Source organism: Peromyscus maniculatus, chromosome 3 (assembly GCF_049852395.1).
Source record: "Peromyscus maniculatus bairdii isolate BWxNUB_F1_BW_parent chromosome 3, HU_Pman_BW_mat_3.1, whole genome shotgun sequence".
NCBI classification, from domain to species: domain Eukaryota; kingdom Metazoa; phylum Chordata; class Mammalia; order Rodentia; family Cricetidae; genus Peromyscus; species Peromyscus maniculatus.
Window position 1 is genome coordinate 48,153,545 of NC_134854.1, and position 11,584 is coordinate 48,165,128.

General features: G+C 49.5%; 1 protein-coding gene across 1 annotated transcript; it reads left to right on the forward strand.

Moving 5' to 3' along the window:
* Positions 1-5,201: 5,201 nt before the first annotated feature.
* Positions 5,202-11,096, forward strand: Nobox (NOBOX oogenesis homeobox). The gene is made up of 9 exons (XM_006985046.3): positions 5,202-5,327; positions 7,143-7,459; positions 7,559-7,643; positions 7,981-8,087; positions 8,484-8,590; positions 8,819-8,904; positions 9,102-9,333; positions 9,660-9,949; positions 10,547-11,096. Exons 1-9 carry the CDS (start codon positions 5,291-5,293, stop codon positions 10,855-10,857), a joined length of 1,572 nt encoding a protein of 523 aa, XP_006985108.1. The 5' UTR covers positions 5,202-5,290; the 3' UTR covers positions 10,858-11,096.
* Positions 11,097-11,584: the final 488 nt, after the last annotated feature.

Sequence of the window (11,584 nt, forward strand, 5' to 3'; positions counted from 1 at the left end):
AGCTGTGGTGCTCCACACCCACACAAGCATGGGCGGACACACACACACACACACACACAGAGACAGACAGAGAGACAGAGACAGAGAGAGACAGAGAGACAGAGAGAGACAGACAGAGAGAGGCAAATCTTTTAAAAATTAGTAATAATAGATTACTTTAAAATTGTCAACAAATTTAGCAATTTTACTACCTATGAAATAGTGTTTAATTTGATTTTATGAATTAAACTGACACAGGCCTAAAATAGCTGAACTTTTGGGCAGAAATGAGGATTTTTTTTTTCTACTTTTTATTCAGAGATGGTTAGACTCACATGTGGTTATCAGAAACAATAACGTGATTCCATACTCCCTCCTTCGTCCAGGTTCCATGGACACACACATCGTGCCTAGCTCCAGTGAAATCACAAGAAACCCACAGTGCTTATTTAGGTCTCACTAGTTCATTCTGCATTCGTGTATGAATTTAGTTCTCTGAAATTGTATTCCCTGTACAGACCTGTGGAACTTCCATGGCAGTCAAGAGTCAGGCGGCTCCATCCTGGTGGAGCCTAAGCCATGGCTGCCTTTCCTGTCCTACAGCCCGACTCCTGGCATTGGTGGTCAATTGATCCAATGAACAGTTATTATTCTGCCATATGCAAATCAGTCTACCAAGCACAGTGATTGATAGTCAGGTAAACAGTATAACCTGACGCTTGGGAGTTCAGGAAGGAACCTGACTGACTGGGTTCCGATCTTTATTGGCCACTGTGACTTCGGGAAAGTATTTAAGCTCATCACAACACAATATGTTCTTCAACAACATGAAGCTAATAATAGAACTGTGAAAAAATGTAAGGGTGAGTTGACTTTTTTTAAGCAAGTGGAAATATCTGACATTTAACAAATAGATGGATGTTATCATCTAAGAGCTCAACCCTGTGGAGGGTGGGCAAAATTCTAACTAGGTCAGCCTGTGTTAAATAATGCTATGTAAATATAAACACAGAATAATTCAAGGACAGTACAAAGGGATAAGCGCCAGCTGAGTCAGGCTCCACGGAAAACAGAATATTTGTGCGGGGCTTTGAAGTATGAGTAAGGCTTTGACTGAAATAGAAGAAAAGGAAAGATGTTCCTGGCTGATAACCGGCTGTTCTGTGTCCTGAGGCCTAAGAGGGCATAGGCCATTCTAAAGACTGAAACGCGACCACAGAGGCTCTCGCGAGACTGGAGGGCCAGAGGGAGCCGGGCCCTGGTGAAGGTTGGAACAAGGCTTTGGAGACAGCACTTGTCTGACTTCCAGACAGCGCTGTAGTTGGCACTCCGGCTTTGCAACCCTGGAGAAACCTAGAGAACAGGAGAAAAGTGCCTCCAAAATGGACCCGTTTTCTAAATAAAAAAATCGCAGACAGTGGAGATCGGTTATAAACAAAAGCAGCTGCATGTCACACACAGTCCGTGTTCTTATCACAAGCATCCAATCTGGAGCATTCCAGGCAAAGGAATGAAGATTTACTGTGTGGATTCACACACCCCATCTGATCTGGCCCTGCCAGGGCAGTTCCCAGGTGTCCCCAATCCCCTTTCATCAGGGGCTCAAACCATCAGGTGCAAAGGAAGCCTCTGGCGGCAGACTGGGTGCTTCCTCCTTTCTCTCCCCAGGACCCCAGTGGTAGCTTTGGGTCACCTGACTATCTGCCTTCTTCTGGCTCTCAAGTGGTGATCTCTAAACCTGGGCCTACCTCAGCCTTTCTCAGTTTTCCTGCTTCTCTCCAAAGAGCTTCCCCGCCCTCCCCACTCCCCACCGGGGGGCGGGGAGAAGGGCGGGCCTTGGCCTCCCGTCTTTGCTGAGACTCTGGTTTCACTATCCCAGGCCTGTGGAGGCCTCCAGCTGCCCTTCACAACTTCCTCCTGCTTCTCTGGTCTCAGGTCTCCCCGTGACCTTGGGTGTGGCACAAAGAACAACAACTGCTTTGAAAAACATCATGTGCCATCAATCATTTGTGGTCCTCATTAGATAAAAAGAAAGGGGATGGACAAGGAGAGCTTATTTCACTTGCTACCACAGTTATATGGTTAGCTCTGCCCAGACTGGGGTGGGCGACAATTTTCTAGTAGCCTGACACATTCCGTTTTCTCTTTCATGGTTATATCCACGAGAAAGAGAAAAAGACATTGTAAAACGGCCCTTGCTTGGTGGATGGTAGTGATGGTTTATGGTTTGGCTCTGAAAACTAAGAAACCAAATAATAAAAACTTGCCTTTCCTCCAAACAGAGTGGAGTATATCAAATAGTCAGAAATTATGAAGATGACATGTAGCCAAGCACGACTTGAAAATAAACACCCACAAGAAGCCCTAAAACAACCTCTTGCTGTCTCCAGTATAATAGAGATGTCTTTCTTGTCTGGGAAGGGTGTTAACTGCCATGACATAATCCCCTTCACTTCAGTTAAGGGCTTAGTAAGGAGTAGGGCTTAATGGTCCATATTGTCAACACTGTACCTTCCCAACAGGCAGGTCATGCTGTACATCCTACACAGAATCCACTCTTAGCCATCAAGTACAAGCCATTCTTTACGGAAATAAAGAAAACATTGAACTGTGTCATTTAGAGGGAAAGAAGTCACAGTAAGCCCAGATAAGCAAGAGAAAAGAAAAGAAAGACGAATTTTTTCTAGTCTTATATCCCAACCCCAACAAATCCAATCATAAATTTGGAAAAATAACGAACTTTTTTTTAAATCCCCCAAGTCCCTACCCCAAACCTTTTATATAATTTGGCCTTGCATCATTCATAGTTAGGCATACAGTGACAGTGTTTTTCTTTCCTTCACCCGGGTGGGGGACGGCCTGTGAGGAAAAGACAGAAACAGAAGCCAGGGCTCAGGAGGGTAACTTTTTTTTTTTTAATGTGATAGTTTAATCTGTTTAAGAATTTGTGTCCTGCTTCTCACTGCAGGGAGACACACCAGCGCAGGAAGAAAGGTCATTTCCTGTCCCATTATGGGCCTCCGTCCCCTACAGCCTCCACATCCGTTGCCCAGAAGTGTGTTTTTATTTTGCTCTGCAGTTCTGAGAAACAACCCCAGGGCCTTGAACATGCTAAGCACTGAACCACTGAGCTGTACCCCTGGCCCTTTCCAGGGTAGGTTTTAATTGACTTTTCTTTCCAAAAGTCTGAGGGTCTCAAATTATGAAGCATAGTAAATCCCTCAAGAGTCTTGTTAAAGTACTCTGTTTGGGGTCGCTCCTTGGATCTAGTCATAATTAAGATTTCAGGGGATTGGACCTGCAGCATATTTTAAACGAATTCCTTAAGAAATCCTGGTTTATGGCTGAGTTTCAGAATAATTTTTAAAACATCAGATCAAAGTGCTCTGGACACCTGGGTGTGGGGCATAGACAGCCGGCCTCTGAAAGGCCCCTTATCTCAAGGTAGAGGGCTTGCTTGCTATCTGGATGTTTAGGCAGGCCCTAACATGGTAAGTCACACAGCTCACAGCACAGTGGTCAGACTTCTATGAAGAGTCTCTCCAAGAGAGACTCTGTTGCTCAGGGTTCCCTAGTCTGCCCCCTGCTCAGCGGATAGTGGCCGTGTAGTATTGGCGTGACCCATTCCACTGAACTAATGATTTAATCTATGTCTTCCAAAAAGCTTCTGTGGGCAAGGCGATCATTTTCCCCACAGTCCCTGGCACACAGCCATTGTCCTTTAAATGTATACTCAAGCAAACCACGGTGTTCCAGCTACAATCAGGTCACTACCAAATAGTCCCAGTTTTGCCTATAGAGAGCCCCTTCATGGCTCCCATTCCTTCCTAGAATGCTGCAGATTTTCTAGCATAGAAACTGGGTATTGTGTCTAAAATTCTCCTGGAACAGGGTGTCAGTTTTATGGGGGCGTAGGAATGAATGGCAGAGGCTTGAAGTTCTGATTACATTACTATGAAGTTAGTTTGCATTTTAATCTTTTAAATTTTATTTCTCTCTCTCTCTCTCTCTCTCTCTCTCTCTCTCTCTCTCTCTCTCTCTCTCTCTCTCTCTCGTGTGTGTGTGTGTGTGTGTGTGTGTGTGTGTGTGTGTGTGTGTGTGTGTGTGTACTCAGGTGCACCACCCCAGGACTTATGGAGGTCAGAGGACAACTCTCAGGAGTTGGTTCTCTCCTTCCACCTCTCACTGGGGACTGAACTCAGATTATCAGGTTTGTGAAACAAGTGCGTCTACCCACTGAGCCATCTTCCTGGCCCTTATTTTTATGTTTCAGAAGGAATTAAGAGTCCCACAGCCTCTCGGAGGGAGTCCACAGGTGGGTAGAGGAAGCTTCTCAAAGATGATTTTAAAACACAAGAAAATGTCCCGGTGGCAGATCGTTTAATACAGCAGGAAACCGCCGGGTGTCCAGGAGCTCTGAAATGCTAAAATCAGAACACCTGAGCTCCGGTCCGGAGGGCTCTTCCTCCCCCAGCTCCCAGCAGCTGGTTCAATCTGGCCAGCACTTACATTCCTCACCTCCTCCCACTTCCGTGGTAGAAATAAGAAACAGTAAGAATTTTATAATTTTGGTATGTTTTCCCTAAGAGAAATAAGAAACATTCCGTGAACCAGGAGTGTTCCTTTCTTTCTTAGATTAGAAAACTGATATTAAATGAGTAAGCCTAATAAGAAAACCTAGACTAGCTTGAACCTCGTCTATACCTGCGCTTGAGGGGGGTGCGGAGGTCGGCGCAAAAATACGCAAGGCATATTCTCCTTCGGGCCTGAGGTGCTTTCAGCTCCGATCCTGCCATTTGCTCCTGGATCTATAAGTTAAGGATGTTCAAGTCACTTCGGACTTTGAGACACAAAAAATCCTTGAAGCAGGCAGGAGATTGGGCAGCCTCACATTTGGGGACTCTCTTCCTGAGTGGTTGCAGAAGTCTCCTTACACAAGGGTCAAGACGTAAGCACGTGGAATCATGTCCATACAATGTGTGCTGAGCCTGGGAACCTCACCTTCGAAGACACCCCAGCAGCTCGGCAATCCTGCTGCTGCCCTGTTCCTGCCCCAGCTTTAGGGAGGTGACCGGCATCTGGACCCCCTTGGGGCTGCATAAAGGCGCTCAGGAAGCTGCAGGATGGATCTCCCAGCCCCCCCACCCCACCCCAGGTGTGCTGTGCCTCGCCCTGGGGGTGGGGTTGGGGGCGCAGGCTCCTGCTGCGCTCGCCCTGGCCTGTGCAGACTCCACACACCTGGCCACCCCACGGACTTCATTAAGGCTGCTCCTGTGGCACCAGGGCGAGCTGAGAAGTGGGAGTCCGGGCCATGGAACCCACCGAGAAGCTCTGCAGGAAAACGCGGGGTGAGCACGCATCGGGGTCGACCTTAGTGAGGGCTTGCTGAGCCCACTGACAACCTTAAGAGGCTGCTTAGGTCTGTGGGTGGTAGTGGGGAAGGGAGGCGACCTCACCGCAGCCTTCTGTTTAGGAATCATCCCTGATATGCTGGAGACGGACCTGGTCTTAAGTCTCCAACACTGCTCTAATCTAGGTTCTGAGGCCCTTCACCTTTCTCAGTCCAACAAGGTTCAGGTTGTTGAGTGTCCACTCTGTACCATGTTTATTAGTGTGCGACAAGCCCCCCTAAACTGTTGTAAAGCTTAGTTTGTCCCAGTGTCCCTTGGTCCACCTTTATCCTCTCCCCCTCTCTGAAGTGGTTGCATTGTGTATTTGGAGTCAGCTGGAAGAGGCTTCTGAGCCAGCTCTTGCCCGCTAGCTTTATATATTGTTAGGAAGCTGTTTGTTAAGAGGCGACATCAGAAGCTTTAGTCAGCAGCGGTCACTCACACATTTTCTGGTGGAAATGACAGCAACTCCCTGAAGGGATATTTCTTTTGTTAGGAATATACGCAGAAAAGAGGGCAAGTGTTTGGGAGCCTGGGGAAAGTTCCAGGTGGTGGCCGAGGGGTAGTTAGCCTGTCTGTGCTCCTGTACCCCAACCCTGTGTGCCCTTGGGTCGATCATTCCGCAAGCTTATCCCCATTTCGTCACCTGGGGTGGGGGGAATGCCTGCCTCGTGGGGACCCAGTGGGTACTGTGCTCTTTTGTTTTTTTTTTTTTGTTTTTGTTTTTTTTTTGTTTTTCGAGACAGGGTTTCTCTGTGTAGCTTTGCGCCTTTCCTGGAACTTACTTGGTAGCCCAGGCTGGCGTCGAACTCACAGAGATCCGCCTGGCTCTGCCTCCGGAGTGCTGGGATTAAAGGCGTGCGCCACCACCGCCTGGCATACTGTGCTCTTGATAACACCCATGGCGAGCCCCATCTGTAAGGGGACTCAGAGTTGGGGTGGGGGAGATTGAGCTTTACCACTGTGTGAAGGGGGGTTTCCTTCTGGATGGGCGCTTCCCCTCACCTGTGGAACACTTGGACTGGGTGGGAGGGGGGAGGGGAAGGAGCCAGAGCAGCGGAGTGAGGAGCGGGGAGGGGGGGAGGGAGGAGGGAAGTCAGAGGCACCTTTCCTGTGACCCCTCTGATGTCCTCGTGCCTGTTCTGCGGAGCCCCAGGGAGCCTGATTTGTCTCCTCTGTGGCCACAGAGCCTAGCTTCCTGGGGCAAGGGGGCTGGTCTGACGAAAGCCAGAATAATAGGCCTGTTCTTTCTCTTCCTACTCACCCCTGCCCCAACAGCTGTTTATTAGATCAAACCTGGTGCCTGTCCCCTGAACTTGCACCTCTGATGTCTGGCGTGGGGGGGCGGGGGGAATAAGAAAATGTGTACCCAGTTTTCCATTGTTCTCACATTAAGACCCCTCGGGGTTGCAATATTTGTTTATCCCCTTGGGGGATTGAATGACCCTTTCACCGGGGTCCCAGTCGCCTGAGACAAATTGGAAGGCACAGGTACTTATATTATGATTCATAACAGTAGCAAAATTACAGTTATGAAGTCGCAATGAAAATAATGTTATGGTTGGGGGTCACCGCTGTATTAAAAGGCTGCGGCATTAGAAAGGTTGAGAACCTATCTAGTCCATCCTCCCGACTGTCCAGTTAGGAAGGTATGCCAGGCATTCAGGCCTCATTTGGTGGACAGGCAAAGGAAAGCTTGGCTTCTAACCACAGATCAGCTGCAGGGAGGAAGGGACTCTACCACCTGGTACCAGGGCCTGCTGCTCTCCACAGGCCAGGAAGCTGGAGGCAAGCCCCGGACTCCTGGGCCGGAGTCAGAGGGACCACTGAAGGCTTCCGTTTCACGGACTGAAGATGACCAGGGCAAGCAGTCCTCATTTCCCAGGGCTGGCTCGGGAAAGAGACCACTGTCAAAGGCCTCTGCAGAGTTAATGGGTGCTGACACACACACAGCGGGCCCCTACAAAGACCCAGCACCAGCTGCTTGTAGTCCCCAAGCCCAGGAAGAAGTTACTTCTCTAGAGACAGAGGTAAAGACAGCAAAGCCATCCATTTCTTCAGTCCCTGGTAAGCACGGGGAGCCTAACACCGTGGGTTTGGCATTAATGTCATCTTGAAGATGTGCTACACACAAACCTATGCTTTCTGAACCAGGCCTAGCCCGCAGTCTCCTCAATACATTGGCCAAGAACAGTCAAGAGGAGGACCTGAAGAAGGAGTCCCTAGAAGTGACCTGTCAATTTCGGAAAAAGACTCGAACCCTGTACCGTTCAGGTTAGTTCCGAAAGGCAGAGAAAACTGTAGATCAGTGCAAAGAGTGTAGCCCCAGGAGATGTTGGGGTATGGCTAGTCACTTTGTCCTACATGTTTCTCTTCATCTGTGGCAGTGCCAACACCTCTGACCCTGAAAGGGAAGGCCAGGCAGGCTGTCTTGGCTTGTTAGACCAGGATAGAAGAATCAGAAATGCATATATCACACTATGCATGAGAGGCGGCATACTCTTGCTTTGGCACCAATGGTCGTACCTGCTATGGGTGCCCAATGGGCATCTCCTTTTCTTCTCTCCTGCTGTGGTGTCTGGCCTCCCTCATAAGTGTCTTCTTTCTGCAGACCAGCTGGAGGAGCTGGAACGGCTATTCCAGGAAGACCACTATCCAGACAGTGACAAGCGCCGGGAGATTGCCCAGATGGTGGGGGTCACCCCCCAACGCATCATGGTAAAGGGCTGGCTAATTGACCAGTAGGGTGATATGGAAGCTGCTGCTGGTCAGAGCTCTCTGGGAGAGGGCATGTGCTCAGTCTCAGCTGGCATAGAGACCCAAGTCAGGCTCAGATGCAGGGGTGTCCCAGCTGTTCTATGGGCCACAGCTTTAACCAATTACAGAGGAAAGACTGCGGGCTAGGCCTGGTTCAGCAAGCATGGGTTTGTGTGTCGCACATCTTTAGATGACACTAGGGCCAAACCCATGACGTTAGGCTTCCCGTGCTTACCAGGGTCTTTTTATATTTTGAAGTGAAGTAGCTGAAACCCAGTAAAGTGTCCTTCACAGTGACACCCAGGACTTTGTCTCTGCCAGCATTCTCAAGTTTGGGTCCCCTTCCTCCGTTCGTAGGTGTGGTTTCAGAACCGTAGGGCAAAGTGGCGAAAAGTGGAGAAACTGAGCGAGAAGGAAAGTCGGGATGGTCCTGCAGCCCCCAGTGAGGACAGCAGTCAAAGCAGGTGAGAACGCTCCTGGGTTGTCCACACGGGAGTCCTGGGGGGCCTTAAAGGGGAATTGGAAGCTGGGCATCAGAGTGCTTGAGGGTGTTGACTAACCCTTCAGGGGATTTGGGCTGGGCTGGAGTCAAGGAGTTGCTGGTGCCTTTAAATGGCCATTTCCTTGCACTGAATCTGAGTTCTAAATCCAGTGGCCATGGAAGCTACAGTCTTCCTTCACTCTGGCTGCAGGTCTGCACCTGAGCTCCCAGCTCCCATGCCTACAGATCTAGAACCCGGCCCTGTTCCCCCAGAGCACATTTTGGACCCCTTTCCAGGTGAGCTACCACCTTCAGAAAGTTTGTGGGCAGGGCAGGGATGAAAAAAGAAGGCAGTCGGAACAGGAAGTCCTTGCTCCATAGAGGTTAGCAGGGGATCCCCAGGCATTGCACCATCTGCCATTCAGCAGTGCCATAGCTGCCTCCCAGTGCCCACCTTCTTATGCTGAGATCCCCTATTTTCCATATTTTCCTAGAGCCCCCCATGCTGCTGACTTCTGACCAGCCTCTGACCCCCTCTCAGCAAAGTGAGGGTGCTCAGAGGGTAGCAGAGACCTCACCACTCTTAAGCCCCCCACCTCTTCGAAGGACCAACCTTCCTCTTCCTCTTGGTCCTATGCAAACTCCTCAAGTGATGCCCCCACTAAGGGACATTCCTGGAAGTGACAGCCTACACAAGGACAGCCCCTGTGGGTCCTGGGGCCCCAGGTATGGAACCGAAGTTCAGATGTAACTTGGAGAGAGGACAGTGGGGAGAGGGAAGGGGCTGAGTGGGTCCAAGTGGCTTATGTGATAGGGAGTAGGAAGATGGGTGAGTCTGGGGTAGGAATGATCCAGTATTTGTAGCAATAGAAGAGAAACAAGGGGAACGAGTGAGCAGGGGGTCGGGGATGAGGGGAGATGAGACAGAAGTGATGTCCAAGGGTTGATGTTGCCACAGAGATGGAGAAAGGGGTTAAGGCTTTTTTTTTTTTTTTTAAACTGGGAACAAGGTCACTGTTATACCTTACTAAATGCTCCTCTGTTCTCCATAGCATCTCCTCATCACCCTCAAATTTGGAAGACCTGGGGCCTCAGTATTACCAAGCAAGCAGCCAGTTGGGTTCATTCCAGTTCCCCCAGGCTCCACAGACTCCTCTTTTCCCACCGTTTCAGTCCCAGTTTCCTTATCTGCCCCCCTTCCCTTTCCCCATCCCAAGCTTTCTCCCGCCGGAAGACTCTCTTTTTTCTTTTCCTTTTGGCCTCAGTGGGGACACATCACAGGATTATTGCCCAGGGCCTCCACCTGGTCAGCTATTGCTACAGCCACATGCTGGATACATGGGTGAGTTGGGGCTGGAGAGGAAGGTCCCCACTCCCTTTTGTTTGAATGTGAGAAGGACAGAGCACCTCCTTAGCTGGAAGGCAGAATGAGGCAGGTCATGGGTGGCGAGCAGAGCTCCGGCTTGCCCCTGCTTGGAGCTGTTCTGAAACTTTTGTGGATCTGATATTGGAGCACTGGATTCATATTGCTGAAAGGTGTGGTGACCATTAGAAATAATGAACAAAAGAACTTGGTACAGAATTGTTAGCAGATATTATGCCTAACTACCTAGACTTCTGAAACCCCAAGGCCCTCCATCACATGAATGAGAGGGTTCTTTCCATAGGGGGGAATGAAAGAGATGGCCAGGTGGTTCCAGGTCTCCTTGGTGCTTATATGGGCCAGCCCTTGGCCTCTACCCATGCTCTACTAAATCACAGGACCTGGAGTGCAGGGGCCTGTCTGATCCTGAGGGAGAGGCTGGTATTAATGTCTCACTCAGACGGCACTAGGGACCTGAGCCGTGGTCCTGAGGAAGGAGAAAGAGACTCACACAATTTAGTAGTGTTCAATGCTCTTAGTCCTGTCCAATAATTCCCATGTTCTTTGACTCCACAGGTCCAGGACCCTGGAGTGGCCACTGTCTGCCAGAACCTCCCTTCCCTGGTCCACTCTGCCCACAGACTCTGGGGCACCCCCTGGGGGTAGATGGCTTCTTTCCAGACCTGCTTCCGGCTCCATGTGCTCAGACTGTGAGCAAGCAGCCTTCATTAGGACTCAATGGGCTTCCTGAAGGCACTAGACCAGAGACAGGGTCCTCACTAAGCAAAATGCCAGAGGAGCAGACTGCCTCTTCCCTTGAGCAACCTGCACCAGAGGAGGTGAGAGACAAAAGCAAGAACAGTCATGCCACTGAGACGAAAGAGTAAAGAGAAGGTCCTTGTCAGGGGCTGTGGGGCAGAACAGGATTGAGGCACTCATGTAAAGAACAGGATTGAAAGTTTTGAAAGGGATGGGAGTCCAAGGTCTTCCCAACCTGGGCTTTAAGAAGGAAGGGAGCTGGCATCATTTTTCCTTTACCCTTTGGGAGTTCTGAAGAGAACTGGGCCATGCTACTTGTAAATGTTACATCAGTTTCTATGGTTTTGGTTGCTCCCTAGACATTGAGTTGGTGTCCATTGTATTCAATAAAACAGTAACTATTGGGTGTTTTTCTGGGAATGAAGAGCTGTGTTTCTGACTACTTGTCTGGGTTTGTTAGATGTAACCCTCAAGGGAGGTCCCCACTGGGTATCACCATATGGAGCCTGGCATTTCCATGGGCCCACTAAAAGAGGATTGGGGCACCTTGTGTTTTTCCTTTAGCTCTGCCACTAGCATTGTCTATTCCCAAACACAGAACTGGAAGTGAGTCTGGACTCCTCTCTCAAATTTGGGCAAGGTAGGAATATTGTATGAGAAATGTGAGTGGCATGGAAGCTATTGGATGTGACGTGAAGCTCTATGCGTCTGTTACTGTGAATCCTAACTTATTTTTCCTAAAGTTATTTTCTGGTGAAGGGTAGGAATGATAAGAAGGAATGAGGTGGGCTGGAGAGATGGCTCAGAGGTTAAGAGCACCGACTGTTCTTCCAGAGGTCCTGAGTTCAATTCCCA